Source organism: Rhododendron vialii, chromosome 10a (assembly GCF_030253575.1).
Source record: "Rhododendron vialii isolate Sample 1 chromosome 10a, ASM3025357v1".
Classification (NCBI taxonomy): Eukaryota; Viridiplantae; Streptophyta; class Magnoliopsida; order Ericales; family Ericaceae; genus Rhododendron; species Rhododendron vialii.
Window position 1 is genome coordinate 25,790,775 of NC_080566.1, and position 15,441 is coordinate 25,806,215.

The 15,441-nt window shown below is 39.2% G+C and overlaps 1 protein-coding gene across 5 annotated transcripts in view; it reads left to right on the forward strand.

The window, feature by feature from the left end:
* Nucleotides 1-3,901: 3,901 nt before the first annotated feature.
* Nucleotides 3,902-15,441, forward strand: part of LOC131303578 (uncharacterized) — a 34,763-nt gene continuing 23,223 nt past the window's right edge. For 3 of the 5 annotated variants that reach the window (XR_009192091.1, XM_058330517.1, XM_058330518.1), the window contains exons 1-7: nucleotides 3,902-5,283; nucleotides 5,381-5,415; nucleotides 6,154-6,275; nucleotides 13,183-13,272; nucleotides 13,456-13,575; nucleotides 13,741-13,824; nucleotides 14,994-15,075. Coding sequence is in view for 4 of the 5 variants with exons in the window: in XM_058330517.1 (XP_058186500.1) it covers nucleotides 4,964-5,283; nucleotides 5,381-5,415; nucleotides 6,154-6,275; nucleotides 13,183-13,272; nucleotides 13,456-13,575; nucleotides 13,741-13,824; nucleotides 14,994-15,075 (853 nt within the window). In the remaining variant the exon portion in view is untranslated. The remainder of the gene's footprint in view (nucleotides 5,284-5,380; nucleotides 5,416-6,153; nucleotides 6,276-13,182; nucleotides 13,273-13,455; nucleotides 13,576-13,740; nucleotides 13,825-14,993; nucleotides 15,076-15,441) is intronic. The other 2 variants (XM_058330516.1, XM_058330515.1) reach the window with 2 other exon arrangements.

Sequence of the window (15,441 nt, forward strand, 5' to 3'; positions counted from 1 at the left end):
GTTCCTAACTGTCATCCATATCAAGACTCGGACTAATTAATTATTACACGCCTATTCCTTTAAGTACACCATAATCTCACGCGTCCTCACCGTACCTCTAAGTACATTTCCCGTACCTTCACACGCCACATATTAATCCACGACTAGACTCTACGATGCCCGATTATCTAGTTTATATACTCGGAGTCCGTAAAAGCATGTACTAAAGGAATCTAAGAATTTTACGAGTCGAGAGAGAGAACGGATTGCAATACCACTCATCGAATCCCTAGACATGTTCACTCTAGTCCATTGGATGCCACTCTAAGTGAGAAACGAGCAATACTCACCAAAACGCTTGGAAGAATACACGACAAACTCATTAGAGTCGATGAGAGGCTTCGACATGTAAGTTGAAAGATATAGGAAAGCAGCTGAAAGATACTGCAGCAGCTCAAATAAGCAGGTGAAAGCAGGTGAAACTTCTAGTCTCCTACCGGTAGGCAAGCAAGTCCTACCGGTAGAGCTTGAAAACAGAAAGGCTAACATTCCGATAAAACCTAGACCTACCGGTAGGTGAACAAGTCCTACCGGTAGAAACTCCAATTCACGCAACCTACCGGTAGGCAAGCAAGTCCTACCGGTAGAACTTGGAAACAGAAAGGTCAACATTCAAATTCGAGCGTGACCTACCGGTAGGCAGGAAATTCCTACCGGTAGAAGTTCGATACATTGAGCAGCTTTTGAGCTGCTGCTGTACGTTTGAGCTGGTTGACAAAATTTCTCAATCGTTCTACCGGTAGGGTAAAAGCTCCTACCGGTAGGAGGAGTTACTTACAGACGATTTCAACAGATTTCGACAGAAAATTTTAAGTTTCGATCCAATCTCAACGACAACCAATACCAGCTCGAATAAGGCATAAAAACATTCAAATAGCATATAAAGTGAGGTAGAATTCCCTACCTCGAAGTCGGAGCACGAAACCCAAGAAGTTACAAGCCCTAGCTTTCCGAAAACCTTGTTCCAACCGGAATACAACTTCTCCGAGCTCGAACCGGAGCGATACGGACCACAATACACGAGTAGAAGATGGAATGGAGGTTATTTGTTGTGGGTTTTGAATTTAGAGGTGAGTTTTTGGGTGAGGGAGTGAGAGAGGTAGAGAGAGCCGAGAGAGAGAACGGGAGAGAGAATGGGATGGGGTTTTGGGAATTATTTTCCCCTGGCACACACACACTTATACACACATGCACCTTATCACACTAACACCCACATATTTTAAACTCTTGCACATTGACCCACAATTAAAATAAACTCAATCAATTTCACATTTTATTTTATTATTATTATTTTTTTTTTATAAAATGTTCAAATAATATCCGAAAAAATACGGGTCCTTACAAAATTCCTAGAAATAGAGGGAACATAAAAAGTGTCTTCAAGATCTATCTGATGACCCGTCTCTAAAACCAAGCGATAGGTACCAACAGCTACCACTTCAGCCTTGAGACGGTTCCTTATAAAGACAAATCTCTCACTTTCCTCCGATTCCCGGGTTGAAAGGTATCCCTGCAAGGAATTCGTAATGTGAGTCGTAGCACCAGAATCAATCCACCAAGTATTAGAAGGAACTTCAGCAAGATTTGATTCGTAACATACAAAAGAAAGATTATTACCCTTCTTTTTGAACCAAGCCTTACGCTTGTTACGGTTCTTCTTCACATGTCCCTTCCTGCCACAAAAGTGACACTTGACTGTGAACCATTATTTCCATGAGCCTAGCTACTTTCCCCAGGTCCATTGGCTTTCTTTGGTGGATACTTCTTTGCTTTACCCTTTTTCTTCATAGCAACTTGAGTCACTGCCATTGAAAATATTGTAGAACCACCATAATCGGCAGTTCTGAGAAGATCTCAGAGGGAAAGAAAGTCTGCCATTTCAAATGATTATGTGGTATATCTACAAGAATCGAATTTCGACATTGGGATTAAGAAAGACATGGTTTCGTTTTATTCTAGAAAAGTAGAGACAGAGGGAAGAAGGTGAGCCAAGAATAAAGGTATTTCTGATTAAGGGGTTTGTTCTCTCTAATCACGATGGCCAACAAAGGTACGCTATTTATTGTTCTTGAGATGTGTGAAATTCAAGATCCTGTTATATCTGTTTTCCGCAGAATAGTTTTAATACAGATATAGTTTTACAGTTGGTATCAGAGCTTCAGGTTTTCTGAATCAATACATCTTGGAATAAAAATATAGCGAATGTACTGCCATGTCATATTTATATATATATATTCACAAACGATCGGAACTATTGAACCCAATTAATAATTACGTTACTGTATGCGCATGTGGCCGACGTTCCGTGGCCGTCGATAATATGGGTTAACGATTTGTTAATTGATCGAATTCAAAATATTCACGTTACCGTCGGGTTGCATTAAAAGGTAATTTTACCTTTGTAGGATTACTGTATTATTCCGTGAATGGGTTATCGATTTCCGCCATTGTTTTTTGCATGTTACGTTTTGTAGAATGCCAGTGAAACTAATTCTCTTTTCTTTTAGAGTTTATTATTGTTGTGATTGATTCACCGGTTAGTAGCATAATTCACGGGCTATGATTGTTGGCACTTGAATGTCAATTAGCAAAGTTTACAAGTAAATTTATGTTTCCCTTCTTGGACTTCGCATATCATCTGCCGTAATGGACTTTTTTACATGAAGCATATTATTTTACTCCTCCTTAATTAATAGCCTATTAATGCTACTGTTATTTGATGAAGCAACACATGGTAGATTGATTGCATCGTAATTTTTGACTCATGTACTGATCATAATTACTGGATTGGAAAACATATACATGTTTTTTGTAATGTATGTATGGATTTTGTTTTCATTATGGCTATGGTCAATAATAGAAATAAAAGTTATGATCACATGCTTACAATAAATTAATCTATTTTGTCAAATTATGTTTTCTGCAATAATGTATGATTATTTTGAAGTAATTAATCGGGAAAGTTTTTCTATTACCGTGTTATTGTATTTGTGAGAGTTATGATTATATTGAATGTCATTGAACGGATTATCAATCACATAAAAGAATACTTAATTAGTTGTATATTTTATTTTCGATAGTAGTGATTGAATAAAAGAATGACATCCGCATAACTCGAATAAAAAAATAGAGTATATCATTGGTTAGTTTAATATTCATAGGAATTACTAATTTGGTAGTCACCAAAGTGGCCTAGGTTAGTGAAACTTATAAATATTAAACTACATCAAAGTTTTGTTAAACGGGTAACAATTAAGTCAATGATATTCTCGATTGCAGTCATAATTGTAAGAATGAGACTAGGCCCAAAGGAGAGTCACATTTAAATAATTATGAATTGGGTAGGGTGAGTAATTTATGCAACTTAGCGGGTTAGGATTGGATATCCAAAGATAACATGACTAACTTGATAAACTGTATAAATTATTTAGACCTACTTAGGTGATTATGTTGCACCTAATTAATGAGTGAACAATAGGTATGCTTAGATTTCGCCCAAAAGAGAACCTAAGTGATGTCAATAGTTCATCATTATAAATATTTACAATTCTCAAAATTTCTTATTAAGTATTGTCATATTTTATTTCAGTTACACTAAAGGCATAAGTCAATGACCTGCTACAAATTCGTGGAACTAAAAATTAGGTTCGTGGCATTGTCCCGACCCAAATATGCCACTTTCTATTTTTTCCATCTATTGTTCCGTAGGCTTGGAAAATCAGGAGACAACAAGTACAAGTACAATTCCGATCACAAAAAAAAAAGGTACAAGTACAAGTACAGTAGGACAGTATCCAAAATACTCCCACATTTTTTTTTTCTTCGGAAAAGGAATTAAATACCGTTTGATAACGGTCTTTTTTTTTTGAACATTACATATATCGTTTCTAATAGGTTTGTTTCCAGGAGGCCGCAAATCTACAGCAGACGCAGCCGCAGCCGCTGCCGCTGGAAGAAGTTCCGGTGGACATACCCTCTGAGGCCGAAGAAGCAAAACCCAACGCTAAAAATGACCCACTATCAGGACTGAAGCCTCCCCAACCAAATGTTGGACGAAGTTTCTCGAGCAATCTCTGGAAATAATTACAAGTGTCGAAGTCTCTTCTGGTCTCCGAACCGGGCTTTCACCGCGTTGGATTGTTACGGGAGGGAGGAGCGTACAACTGGTAATAGGAGAGAGAGAAGGAGTTCTCTAGCAATCAGATCCAACGGTTCAGGAACAATGGGAGTATGATGATGCTCCCAAGCCGCCTGAGAGCATCATAGCCGGAGCCCAAAACCCTACATCAGATCCCTCATCGTCGATTGCAAAACCATACATTCGTCGTCGTCAGGAACATTCGATTGGAGAAAAACCCTTGGCTTCGTCGTCGAAGGAAGTGATATGAGGGGACCTGGTTCTCTCACTTCCTCATAAACTCTGGTACTATTCATAATATCCCCTTTTCTCCTCCAGCTGCTGCTGCTGCTTGTTTCTCCGAGGTGTCCGAAAAAACCTAGCCGTATCCCAAAATGGGGGATCCATGAAACATAGAATGTGACTTGCTTCTTAGTGGCGGCAATAATAAAAGTGGGTACTTCTTCCTCTTTCCGCTCTTCTTGTTCGTCGCACTCTGGTCGTTTCTCTATTTCTGTTCGTTGTTTTTATGGGTAATTTAGATGCTTAAACATATAGGGCCCCTTCATTTTAGCATTTTTTGGGAAGCCTGAAGAGGTGTTTTCTGGCTTCTAGCTTGGGCCGGCCCTGCCAAAGAGTGCTTTGAATCGGGAGTGGGATGGCTTGATTGAAGTTAGTATGTGGTGCATTGTTTGCTAATGTGAATCTGCTGGTGTGGTGGTGTCTACTTCCTGCCTAGCATCTTGGATTTTGGTTGAGGCTGTCTTAGTTACTTAGTAGGAGTAAGGAGGAACTGTTAGAAGGAATATGGACGCCCCAGCCTGGAGAAGGGAGGTTGCAAAACGAAGGAGGGGAGGCATATGGCCATTCTTAACCATCTTCTTCCTAATTCTTGTGCTTCACTGTGTGGCCATTCTACTATTCACCAGAGGCTTTCTCCTCACCAGAACTGAGCTTCCCCATTATAGCAATTGCTCTGATGTTTCCCAATCTCCCTGTGTACAACCTCCTCCTTCCTTGCCCAATAAAGAAGATGCTTATTGTCGCAATGCAACTCTCAACAAGCAGCATTGTTGGACAAAACCGGCCATCGATCATCTTGTCATCATTGTTCTAGATGCACTCAGGCATTACTCTCTCATGGCTCGAATCACTGATCTTTTACTCTTATTCTGCTTGTTGTCTAACTAGCATGATGTCGTGTGTCTTCGTTTGGCCTTTCAGGTTTGATTTCGTGGCACCCATTCCTTCTTTTGAAGGTGAGCTTTGTAATATGATTCCTTGCACCACATAAATATAAGGGATAGCTATTGCATTGTCTGCATGAGTTTGGTTCATTTGAATCATTTGCCTCTTTTGTCTTTGAAATCTTCTACCATACCTGGCGAGCCTTCAAAAAAACCAATAGGAAGTTGGTTTGATACTTCAAGATTTCCGAATTTTCCAGTTATGTAGCTTATTAAAATCCTTTAACTCACATATTACTCCATCTCCTTGTTGGAGAGGCGTGCCAACGTTTTGTAAATAATATTTTAATTTACACCATTCAAAAGATCTCAATTTTAGAACTTTTGATTGATGTAGATAAATTAAAAAACTTACTTAAGAGAATGCGCTGTTTATTTATCCAAACGTTGGCACAGCTCCCTAGAAAGGACCAGTAATTTGGGACGGAGGAAGTGTTAAATATTTCCCCTAAAAGTTTACAAAATATTGCAAATAGTTTCCAAAAACTTCCTATGTACCTTGTTGAAGTGTTAGGTGAAGGCTTTCATTCTAATACACTAGAAAGAAACAAAAACGAGGCCATAAATATTCTAGTAGTTGCAGAGTAGTTTCTTAACAACATCCCTATCCTACTCGATTTTCTAACTTCACTTTGACTTGCTTGGGGTACTAATGTCTGCCAACCTTAACCATAGCTGGCGGTGTTCAATTGTTTACTTGCACAAATTTATTTATATGCGGTCCACATCACTTCTACATAAAATTTGTAGACATAAAACCGTGGATGGGTAAATTGCAAGTGCTGCATAAATTAGCATCTCGAGAAGGGTCATCAGCTAGGATTTTCAAAGCTATTGCAGATCCACCTACGACCAGCTTACAACGCTTGAAGGTAATACTAGGGTCCTCCTTGCTATAGTGATTAGGTGCTTGGGGATTTTTGTATCATTTGTTTTTTGAGTTTAGTGTATAATTTTTAGGTAATATATGGGAGACATGCAAAGTAAAATTTGATGTTTTTGTTTGCGACATTTCTGATATTGATGTACTGGCTTGCATATGGCTTTGAACAATTACGTTCAATGCTTTTAAACAACTCTAGTCACACAACATTTTTCTAGTGGGTCTTTGTTAACCCTTGGTTTTGTAATAAGTAAGAATATTTTAAACGAGGCATTAAGTTGCTGCCACCCCTACACAAAGGATGCCAATGACAATAAAGCCCTATGCCTTCCGTGTTTAACAATAATATCTATCCTATGCAGAAATTAGGGAAGGGCTGCATTTCTTTGACTCCCAATTATACAAATTGCTAACCCACATGTTACCAATGTTCTAAAAGGCAGCCTAGGCAGCAGGGCTAGGCGGCTAGGGGCTAGGCAGCGCCTAGGGTTTGGACTCTAAAAAAAAAAAAAAAAACTTAATTGCAAGGCAGGCACCAAGGCGACCTAGGTGCTAGGCGGTGGGTTGCCGCCCGACTAGCGTCTAGTGCCTTTTAGAACACTGTATGTTACATCATCCTTCTTTTCTTGTGTAGGTTTTATTTCTTCACAAGTTTGTTACGGAGACCAAAAGGAAAGATCTCACGCCCCAAGTAGACCACTAGCCCACTAACTTGTTGGAGTCCAACAGCATAGTCGAAAATGTTTTAAGCCAAAGTTACTAGTAGTGGCTCAAGCAGATAATTATCTCACTTACACGTTTAATGCCATGAGTGCAGCTTTGCAAAAGAAAACAAACTATGATGGAGGAGATTGTCTCAAACATTACATCAAACTTTTGAGATGATGTGGTCATTCAACTAGGGTGGATCTAACACATGATGAAGGGAGAGATCAACTACAATTTGACCTTAAAGTGAGTGGTTGTGACAATCCAAATTTTTACATTGCCTAATAGAAGTAAATAATTCCCCAAATGTTACAAATGATGGGCCGGCCCTCGATCTCCTCAAAAATAAATAAATCTCCACATTACAAATGGTGGGCTCTAAAAACCTCCAAATAAGTACAATTGATTCAAAATCCTCAAAGTTACATAAGTCAAATTAAAAAAGACCTAGACAATATGTAATCCTCAAATGCTCTGATTCCAGCCGCCACTAACTCCTTCCCGAACCTGCCACATAAATTAAGCGGGAAGCATAAAGTAAGACAAATAATAGCTCAAAGCAAAGGAATGACAAAGCGAGATTAAATCCGGCTTCTCTGTCACACAAACGGTGACTGGACCTCACCCCCTCAACCTAAAAAGGTTTATGTTAGGGGACTGTTGGACAAGCTTCTATGGCATTTAGCCACAATTGATGTAACAAAAATAACGAGTCTTGTTTGCAAGAAACTTCACAATTCAAAGATAGCAAGATATCAATTAAAGAGTGCGATATTGAGATATGATGGAAATACTCCAGAGATTGGAATGCATGTTGAATACTTCTGGCACCTCAAAATAACGTTCGTGACCGTTGATCATCTATATCTCCCCATCATGAACAAGGCCCTAAATTATCATCTTGATCAGCCATCATCTCCCTGTTCATCTCCATAATCACAAATCATCCATAGTGAAAATCCATCTTAGAGCATCAAATATGCTTGCCAAAGGCCACTGTACCCCTCGGAGTTGTATATGGCTAGAACTACCCATTTGCCTTTATATAATATTCTCCTCCAAAATGTTGGCTTAAAGAATAAATAGCGGTCTGGCCCTTTGGCAGTTCCAACCTACTTATATAGAGAAAACTACAATATTTTTTCCAACTCATGAAAAGCCCCATTCCCAATAGCCCTCCACATAGCTCTGTCCTTGTTTTTACACCACAACTTGATAAGATATTCATTCTTAAACACATGCAGAGCTCACCAATGCCACCTAATGCCAAAATAAATGCACTTACATGCCCCCCATCAACCAATTCTCCATTACGTGGCCAACATCTAGCACATCCACAACAAGAACTTACACAGCCAGCCACCTCCATCTCAATATACACATCTCCTCCTCTTTATTTTGTAATTAAATAACATTTCAACAAAAGGACAAAGAGCTCCCTTACCTGTATGTATACTGAACTCCAAATGAAAAATATATCTTCTAACTCCTTCAATTCTGGATTGTATTTCGTCATCCAACCGTAATCTAGAATGTGTCCATCAAAATTTCTTTGGATAAAATACAGGGTGTTACAGTGGTAGGGTAGTTGTGGTTGGGTGAAGGAGATTGAGCTTAAATGGTTGTGTCTATTTTAAACTTTAAAGGCTAAGTTGAGGCTAGCATCAAAACTAGGCTAGCATCAAAACTAGGCTATCTAGAATCACCTCAAGGCCTTCGAATTGGTGTCTTGCCTCCAAAGCCTACGCCTTGTCTATACAGGGCGTTCGCAAATGGTGCGCATTTTGGGCATTTTTAATGCCCTTCAAGTGAGGGGTACGCTTTTTAGGAACGTATGGCCTGTACACTCATGCTCTCTGTCAAGCTACAAAGTACCTAGTTGGGTACAATTTTTCTTCCATAAAAAAATTGGCATACATGTATTTGCATTTGTATCTCTAGGTTTCTAGGAGCTTTTTTAACCTGTACTTAGCATTACACTCTGTGTGTATGTGTGTGTGTGTTAACTTTTAATAGTTTTTTGTATCTGCCGAACTCAAAAGAAAAATTATGAATGCTTATGCCTCAACGCCTTGACTCATGACGAATAAAACACCTTGCATTGCCCATTCGCCTTAAAAAACATTGGTGTCTTGGATGGAGGAAGCCTCTTGTAGATTCGATGAATTTGTTATCAGAAGTTTGAGGGAACAGACACGTGGGTGGAAGTCAAACACCTCTCGAGCAAAAGGCATAGGTTTTTATGTTTGAATATGGTAGCGAGGGTCTTTCTTCAAAATGTTCTAGGATTTGAAAGAACTAACCAAACAGGGGGAAAAGGTCCAAAAAATAAAAAGTGTGCTATCAGCCTAGTAAACCTTACAATTTACACTACCAATACCGTAACAATTGATCTAGTAAGGGCATAACAACACTCATTTCATTGTATAAACCTTAATAAGGGAAAGTACTTCCCAGGATGGGTTAAGTCTTTAAGAGTTACATGACAAAAGGGTCCTTTGAGGCCTTGCAAATTTGCAATACCACTATGGAGAACAAGACATCGGATTTTCGAGATCTTCAACCTCAAGCCTCCTGACATGTTTATTTACATGTAACTTTTTTGCCCACAACAAACGTAAGTAGAAGACCTGCAAGAAATATTCTAAACGATTAGATGTTAATATGCAAAATCTCTAGATACTTGACTGCATTTACGTAGGTGCCCAGGTGCACATTTGTAAAGTATTGTATGAAAACGTTTCGACAAACAATAAAAATTTCCATTTCCAAATCAAGGAGACCAAGTGAATCATCAAAACTCGTGTGATATTTCTAAATGATTTAGAGTTCAACAACCACACCCAAGGCCCAAGGCCAATTCTCAACTTGGTCAACACAAGTGTAACACCCCGTCCCACATCGGAAGTCTACATGGATGATCTTGGGCATATAACAAATCTTGTGGGGTAATACTAGTACCTTGGGCTTAAGCTTTTGGGCCATGTGGTGTGGCTAGTGGATCAAAATCAAGGTACTAGGCTAGTGGTCTGCTTGGGGCGTTACAGGTATTAGAGCAATCCACGTACACGACCATGTGGGTCTTGGAGTTTGGTTGGATTTGGTTATTGGTTTGATTAGTATTGGTGATTATAGGGCTCAACCCCTTGCGAGGGCGCGATGCTATAAAGTTGGGGAGATTGTAACACCCCGTCCCACATCGAAAGTCTACATGGATGATCTTGGGCATATAACAAACCTTGTGGGCTACTACTAGTACCTTGGGCTTAAGCTTTTGGACCATGTGGTGTGGCTGGTGGATCAAAATCAAGGTACTAGGCCAGTGGTCTGCTTGGGGCGTTACAATAGGTTTTCCCAAATTCATAAGTTGTCTACCGACAGATGCACCCTTGATGATTGCACTAAGCTAAGTTATAGGTTCTCACACGCATTTACGGGATACCAACTTGAGGTCTAGGCAAACACCCTAAGCTAGTTATCACCTTTCACTAAGAAAATCACTGAAATGACCCCACTTGCTCACATTGGGTCCCTACTCATATCCTTAATCATCATCTCAAAATGCAAAGACCCTCAAATAAGCTAAAGTTCACCAAAACACTCAATCGAAGTCCATACTCAAGCCGAGAATGAGATATGGGATCGGTTATAGAATTGTCATTTCTTGTCCATACTCAAGCCGAGAACGAGACCCATCTTCTCACTACATCCTACAAACTTCTTGGTTAGCATTGTGATTTGCTAATTCATGTCCAAGTCACAATGAGAATCTTTTGTTTCAAAGACCCCCTAATGTAATAATCGACTGCCCCACCGATCATGACGGGAGACACAAAGCTCCAAAGGAAGTCATGGATATGCAAAATACTTCAACATGTCAACTAGCGCATGATTCATATGATGGATTAGTTTCCACGGTTCAAAATAGGTGTACGAAACAATGTTGGGTTCAAAATAGGTTCATTTACTTGCACAGTATTAGATGTTAGTGAGCTTTAGGATTTGGTTTTGAATGCTTTTGGGATTTAGGTGGTGATGCCATTTTCTATATGTTAGTTATTGGTGTGTTGAATTCGGTTGTAGATGTAGGAGAAGGAAGGGGGCATGGAGGATAGCCTCTTTTTGTATCATGTGTTGCTTGTGAGGGAGAGAGAGAGGGCATATCTTTCAATGGTCTGATTCAGTTGTTCAGGGGATGAAAATGGGCTTTTCCCTTACTGATCTCTATCCTTATAGAATTCATTGGTGAGTTCAATACTGTTCAGAAGATGGAGATGGGCATTCCGCATGATTCCTATTTATGGTGCGAAATGAATTATTTTTAAATCCTCCTTCTTGCTGATTTCATTGTGAACTCGACTTAGGTGTTGAGCCTTTTTGACTTGATATAGTTTTTGTATGAAGGTTGCTCTTTCTGGCACATTTTGCTCATCTGTAAATTTTCACTCTTACCTATAAAAAAAAAAAATGCTAAAGAACATAATGGGTAGAGTTTTTCTTTGCCCTGAATTTCGAAGTATACGCATCTGCTGTTTGTTTTCAATTATTTTCTTTTTTTACCAATTTTATTCACTCACAAATTTTAGAGATATTATGGATATGTGGTGAGCATGGTGATTAAGCAGAAGGTTAATTTGGTACTCCCTCCGTCCCATTTTGATAGTCCCCAACGAAAAATGTGCAGTTTTTGGATTAAAAATGGTACATCGGTTCATAATTAATTTGGTGTGAAGAAACTCGAAATATCATGTACAAATGTACTTTATTTTTTTATCTGAAAATTACATGTCTTTTCATAGGGGATTATCATTTTGGGACGGAGGGAGCTATGAAGCACAAATACTCTATTTTGGCCTCCGTATCATGTACTGTACGCGCATCGGATACGCTCCGGATATGTATCGGATACGAGAGTATCCAGATTTTGGAATTAATTTTTGGTAACCCGATACGTTTCGGGATACGCTTGGATACGTTTCGGATACGTGCAGGGGTACATTTGTTATTTCTTAAAACATATGGGTTAAACTGCAATTAGGGCTATATATGTTTCTTCTCCCCTATCGACCAGAAATTCAGAAACGAAGAAAAGAAATTCAGAAACGAAGAAAAGGCAGGAAGAAAGAAGGTGATCTCCTCTCTGTCGTCTCTCATCTCTCTCGACTTGTAACAGCTCGTTTGGAACGAGAGAGTTCGAGAGAAAAGAAAGGGAAGTGAGAGAGAGGACTTTCTCCCTCATGTTTGGCTGAACATAATGGTGAGAAACGGTGGGAGAGGGTGAGAAAGCAGAACCCCTTCAAACCCCTATTTCGTTTCTCACCAATATTGGCTAGATTCCATGAGAAAGGGAGCTTCTTCCGATCTTAGCCCCTGCGCAGCTCCCCTCGCCGCCGCCGCCCAGTATCACCGCTACAACTCACCCCCTCAAATTGCCGATGCAACTCACAGGAACACCAAACTGAAACATACCTTTTACACACATGCACACACGCACACATAGAGAGAGAGAGAGAGCTGATAGCTCTGTGAGTTTTTTTTCCCCCTGAGGGAGACGACTGAGACGACTGAGGTTTTTTTCTTTTGGAAAAGGAGAAGAAGAAGAGATGGTGGCTGGGAGGAGAAGACGAGTATAGATCTAGGGCTGGGAGGGTTATATTAGTAAAAGTACATTTGACACTCTCTTTTCTTTTCTTTCTCACCTATATTTTGTCCATCCAAATGAGATGATGAGAAACCACTCATTTCTTTTCTTTTCTCATTAATAAGGGAGACCACACCCCTTTCTTTTCTTTTCTCACCTATATTGCCAAAGGGGCTGTAAGTCTCTCTCTCTCTCTCTCGTCTCTCTCTTCTCACCTCTCATCTCTCTCTCGTTGTTTTAATGTGTATTATATATATATCTTGTCTCTCTCCCTCGTTCATCTCTCTCTCATCCGTCATCTCTTTAATCACTAATGGAATTTTAGGAATGAATAATTTTATATATATATATATATATATATATATATATACATAATTTTTTAAAATTTTATATTCAACATATCCCCAATGTATTGTATCTTGCTTTTTGGAAAAATCACGTATCCGTATCCGTATCCATGCTTCTTAGTGAGGGAGTGTAACGTGGTATTCATCAAGTATGAACTTGAAACATCAGAACTGTGTTGCTTCCCTTGTTATTATTTCAGGGCTTGACAACAGGCGGACTCCCAACTTTTATTGATGTGGGTAATAGCTTTGGCGCCCCTGCGATCCTTGAAGATAACCTGATATCTCAGGTTTATTCCTGCTCTTAGTCAAATTCTCGTGGTTAAATATATTTTTTGAAGTGGTTATTTGTTGTTATATTCGTTTTTTTGACGTATCTAATTATATATGACTGGCAGTCGGTTTGCGTGTTCTTATAGTTCATTTTTGGGCTCCTTGGCACTACTTATACGCATCTAATATATGACTTGCAGCTTGTTCGGAATGGAAAACAAGTGGTGATGATGGGGGATGATACGTGGTTGCAATTGTTTCCTCATCATTTTAATGTATCTTTCCCCTTTCCCTCCTTCAATGTGAAAGATCTTCATACGGTATGCCTTTATCATATCACTGCTGTGTATTTTGAAATGAAATACTGCATGGTGTTGTTTTAACTTTTTGTATGTATTTTAAACGAAAGTGACATTTTGCTCATCCTGTTATGCTATTTCGTCATTGTTTGTTCCTTGGTTAAATCTTCATGACATTTTTGCCAGGTTGACGATGGGTGCACTAGGCACTTGTTCCCGTCCTTGTATGATGAAGATTGGGATGTTCTCATAGCACATTTTCTTGGTGTGGTATGTTCAAGTCTGGTTTCCTCAGTCACAGAAAAAGATTTACTTATCTTAGGCCTGTGATATTTCATCTGAATTTTGTTGATGTGGGATAGCAGTAGTGTCCTTTGTACTACAGAAACTATTCTGTCTTGGGATTTTTTATCTTCACCCTATGACCTAAAATGATCTATGTTGCCTTGGAATCACCATTTAGCTAAGCAAGGAGATGAAAAGTATGAATTATTTGGCTGGAGGGTACAGGTCCTGGGAAATTGTCTTGGACTGAAAGGGATATGGAGTCATGGACTTTTGATACAGGGGTCAAATACTCAGATTACTACATTTGGACCCTGGTTTTGCTAAAAAAATCAACATTCTACAACCCCAAGGGCTGAGAGCAAGCGCAAGGCTGATAGGTGTGGATTCAGGGGATTCACCTTTTAATGGAGCCATGCCCTCTGAACACCTGAAAAGGGAATGTGGAAAGCGTGGGCTAAACATGCTCAGTGAACGAACTATATCAAATGAAATTAGAACTAGTAACTATGTACAGAAACATTGATAATTTGCAAGCAAGTACCAAACTATGTCATCTTAATAGGAAAAGGACATACATATGCATGCATTGCATTAGCACCTTGGCCCTGCATCGGCGCCTTGGGCCAAAACTTTCACATTTGGCGGGCATAGGCACCTCGGCCCTTCGCTCCTTGGGCCACACTACCCATGTAATGTCCCGTTTGTCCTTGCATCCGAACCTAGCACAAACCATATACACATGTAAGTTCAGCATATCAGTGTAATTCCTAACAGTTAATTTCCAACACTTCATTTATTATTTCGTGTTGTCATCAACTCAAGTACTCATGCCCATCCAAATTAGTTTGCTAAGTTGCCAGAAAGAAAGCATCTTAATTCTTTTGTTCAAACCATAACCAAGCTTCACTTCTGAAAAGAAAAATAGACTGCAAGAAAAGTATCAAGTTTACATGGGTGAAACGAGTTTTGGCCATGAATTTACTGGTATTATCGTGATAGATTGATGGGTTCTATTCACTGTTTCTTCTCTTCAAAACTAGCATTAAGACGTGAAGTGTCACATGTTTATCTTTCTATTTTTACTCTTTCCTAACTTATGGTGAGTGCTGTACCAGCAGAACTTGTATTCATTATCTTCCAATGTGGTGCAGGATCATGCTGGTCATATATTTGGTGTTAATTCCATTCCAATGATTGAAAAATTGGAGCAATACAATGTCCTTTTAGAGGCAAGTTCCTTTAGCCTTACTTTTATAGCACATTCGAAAATAGTAGGAAGGGTGGTGGAAGTAGAAAGCTTGAAAATGGTTTCCCTTTTTTAAGCAATTTAAATTCTGCCATTCCTGTGAGAACAGAGGATATTTGTGTTCATGCGTTGAACAATTTTCTTCCTCTAATACTTAGTTGCTACTTTTGTTTTACAAGGATAAAAGAATGAATTTAATACCATAACAAAAGAGAAGCATTGAGAGAGCCTCGGAGAGTGCAAAATACTCTTGTACTACTGCAACTCGCAAATTCTCAACATACATCCTAGCCTTTCGAATTTTTTTTGAAAAAGAGAAGGGAAGAAAATTCAGTTATTGCTAACTACACAAG